The following is a 2,987-nucleotide window of genomic DNA, read 5'->3' on the forward strand; positions in this document are numbered from 1 at the left end:
AATGTCACAAAACTAAACTCTACTGATGTCCAACATAAATGCTGCAATAAAACCAATCTGTAATTACAAAAATACTTAACAGGAAACACACATGCATGTGATCCTCCCTTGTTTTCTGTATTCAAACTGTTGGGTTATAATGTGACAGTGTGTGAGTGGAATAAAGCATGGAAATCAGCTGAACCCAGCACACCCAATCAAGCAGGAAGGGTACGCTTAGCATCTTTCACACACACTGTAACTGTAGCACGTGCACTCCTGGCAACACTCCGGCTGCTGCCATGCTTATTTAGATTAAAGCTCTTATTTGAGATTGATTATGAGTTCATCAGCACTAATGCTTATGATAGCTGCTTGCTCATAAATCCACACAATCAGTTATTAACTGGAGATACTGTACGCCTGCAGGATCTCTCATTAACAGGGTCCCCACAGCATTTGACCAATCAAATACAATGATTTTTGCAGTCGTTGGTAATTACTGGATAATGATTTTCATTTGTATGTCAGGTAACAACTCTTGAAATTAAAGATATTTAAACAATTATACTTATAAATGTACAAATGTTGACAATAAAGCAAAACAAAACTGAGATTTAATGGAGAACTGTACAAGACAGTATTGTGACGAGAGGGGCGGGGCCGAGAGCCGTGGGAACGGAGCGAGGCCGGTGGAGTAAATGCTAATGCACGACACCTGCGCCACTCACCGGTCTCGAGTCTCACGGAGGAGCTCTGGAAGGATAAAGGAGGAGTGACGACAGTGTTGGACGAGAGAGGACCAGGCCTGGAGTTTATTTTGTTTGGTGTGCGGCAGTCGTCCGCTAGGGGCTGCCGCTTTACTTTCGTTTTGTGTTTGTTTATTTTATTAAAGTTTTAAATCTTCGCCGGTTCCCACCTCCTTCTTCCCGATCTACAAACGTTGTTACATTGGTGCCGAAACCCGGGAGGAAGGAGGGACACGCTGCCAGAGATCCCTCGCCGCTGTGGTGAGTCCGCGGTGCCATCGAGCATGGCGGAGCAGTCTGCCTCCATGGAGGCTCGAGGCGGTAGGCTGGAGTGAGTTGCCGGGGGGGCGGACGAACTCGCTGCCGGCCGCCTGGGATGTGGAGGGACGGCTGCCGTCCGTGAGGGAGCGGAGGAGTCGCCGCCGCAGGCTCCGGCCTCCTGGCGAACGGGGCCGACTCCTCCGCTCCCTCACGGACGGCAGCCACCCCTCCTCGACCCAGGAGCGCGGCAGCGAGCTCTCCGTTTATCAATTTAATGCAATCTTTGAGAAATAAAAGTAGTAGTTTCTTTAAAAAAATAAACTAAAATAAAGTTCTAAAATTCCTGACCCCAAACTTTTGAAAGGTATTCTGAAACCTTTCAAACAGGCTTCAACCATAACAGAGCCATGTGTAGCATGTTTAATTTTGATAATTCATACATTAGTATTATCAACTAGAAAACCAGAACATACTCTGTATGGGGTGTTGGGGTATTATTTTAATAAGAAAAACAAATGGAAGAAAATTAAATTGTCAGCTTGTTTTCAGTTTGACAAGCTACTTGGGAAATACTGATGGCATTGTCTTTTTTCTTTCTTAAAAAAAAACAACAAAACGGAACCGAAAAATATTCCAGCATGTTGATATAAGAACAGAACCATAGAAAAATAGAATATATAGTATATGTACACTTTTGTTTTTATATTTAAACAATAAATTTTCATTTTAAAGTGTGACTAAAATTAATAAACAATTTCTGCTGGCTTGTAAAGGGATGAGGGCAGTTTCTGCCTGTGTCAGCAGAGATATGAAGATGCTAGAAATCAAGACAAGACATGTTTGCCTTATCCTGTCGTTTATCATGTTATTTCTATTATATTTGAGGCTAGGGTCCTGTTTTTTCTATCTTTCTTTTGTGGGTCGGTTTCAATATGCAAGGATAAAAATCCCTTCACAAAAAGAAGAATGTCTTTCCACTCAGATTTTAACATACAGCACATTTCTTGCCCTGTTGTCTAAACGATAAACGTAAAATCCATAAAATTCTTCTTTCAGAAAATTCTAAAATACTTAAGATTGCCCCTTGTGTACAAGTGGCAAATTCAAAGCTGATATGACATTCAGATAATTCAATTTACTGTATGAAGATCATACAATTTGCAATCAAACTGGTTTTCCCGTTGTGAATCTGGTGCTGAGGTGCTCAACTTCTTGGATGCTACATTCAGAATAGTAAGGTAGTCTGAGATGGGATGCCAATATGGGCTCAGAGCATGACAGCTGCATGTACGTGTACACGTGCTTCAGAAAGGTTTTGAGCTGGAGTCTGTAGCAAGATGGGAGACATATGCTTCATAGATGGTGTCCAAGAATGAGGCATCATTCTGAATCACAGAAAGAGAGAAACAACCCATTAGGAGGTACACAGTCAAACAGACTATATACACTACCATTCAAAGCTTGTGGTCAATGTTTTTTTAAAGAAATTTATATTTTTCATCAATAATCCATCAATCAAGACATTTATGTTACAAAATATTTTCTATTTCAAAGAAAAACTTTTGATCTTTCTATTCATCACAGAATCCTGAAAAAACAAAGAATCAGTTTCCACAACTGTTTTTAACATTGATAATAAGAGATGTTTTCTTTAGCACCAAATCAGATTTCTGAAGGCTCATGTCAGACTGAAGACTGGAGTAATAATTCTGCTTTGCCGTCACTGGAACACATTACATTTTAAAGGGGTCATATGATGTTGCTAAAAAGTGTATTTGGTGTAATGAAATGTGTTTATGCGGTTTGAAGGCAGGGTATGTGATTTTTCAAAAACACTTTAGAAAACTGAAAGTGAGTGGAGGCCGGCGGCTAGAGTGAGGAATGGCCAGCGGGCTGAGTGAGACGAGGCCGGTGAGCTTGAGAACGGCGCTGCCGGCAGGCTTGCTGCAACCACATGTGACGACCCTGGGCTGGACTCCGCTTCGTCCATGGTGAAAG

At 41.5% G+C, this 2,987-nt stretch overlaps 1 protein-coding gene across 1 annotated transcript in view; it reads right to left on the reverse strand.

The window, feature by feature from the left end:
• Window positions 1-1,449: 1,449 nt before the first annotated feature.
• The window catches only part of LOC107738825 (mRNA-decapping enzyme 1B-like), a 13,081-nt gene continuing 11,543 nt past the window's right edge, over window positions 1,450-2,987 (reverse strand). Inside the window, exon 10 of the mRNA XM_016550706.1 lies at window positions 1,450-2,374. Within this exon, the coding sequence (XP_016406192.1) occupies window positions 2,294-2,374 (81 nt within the window). The 3' untranslated portion in view covers window positions 1,450-2,293. The remainder of the gene's footprint in view (window positions 2,375-2,987) is intronic.

Source organism: Sinocyclocheilus rhinocerous, unplaced genomic scaffold (assembly GCF_001515625.1).
Source record: "Sinocyclocheilus rhinocerous isolate Xijiao unplaced genomic scaffold, SAMN03320098_v1.1 scaffold3117, whole genome shotgun sequence".
In the NCBI taxonomy this organism is placed as follows: domain Eukaryota; kingdom Metazoa; phylum Chordata; class Actinopteri; order Cypriniformes; family Cyprinidae; genus Sinocyclocheilus; species Sinocyclocheilus rhinocerous.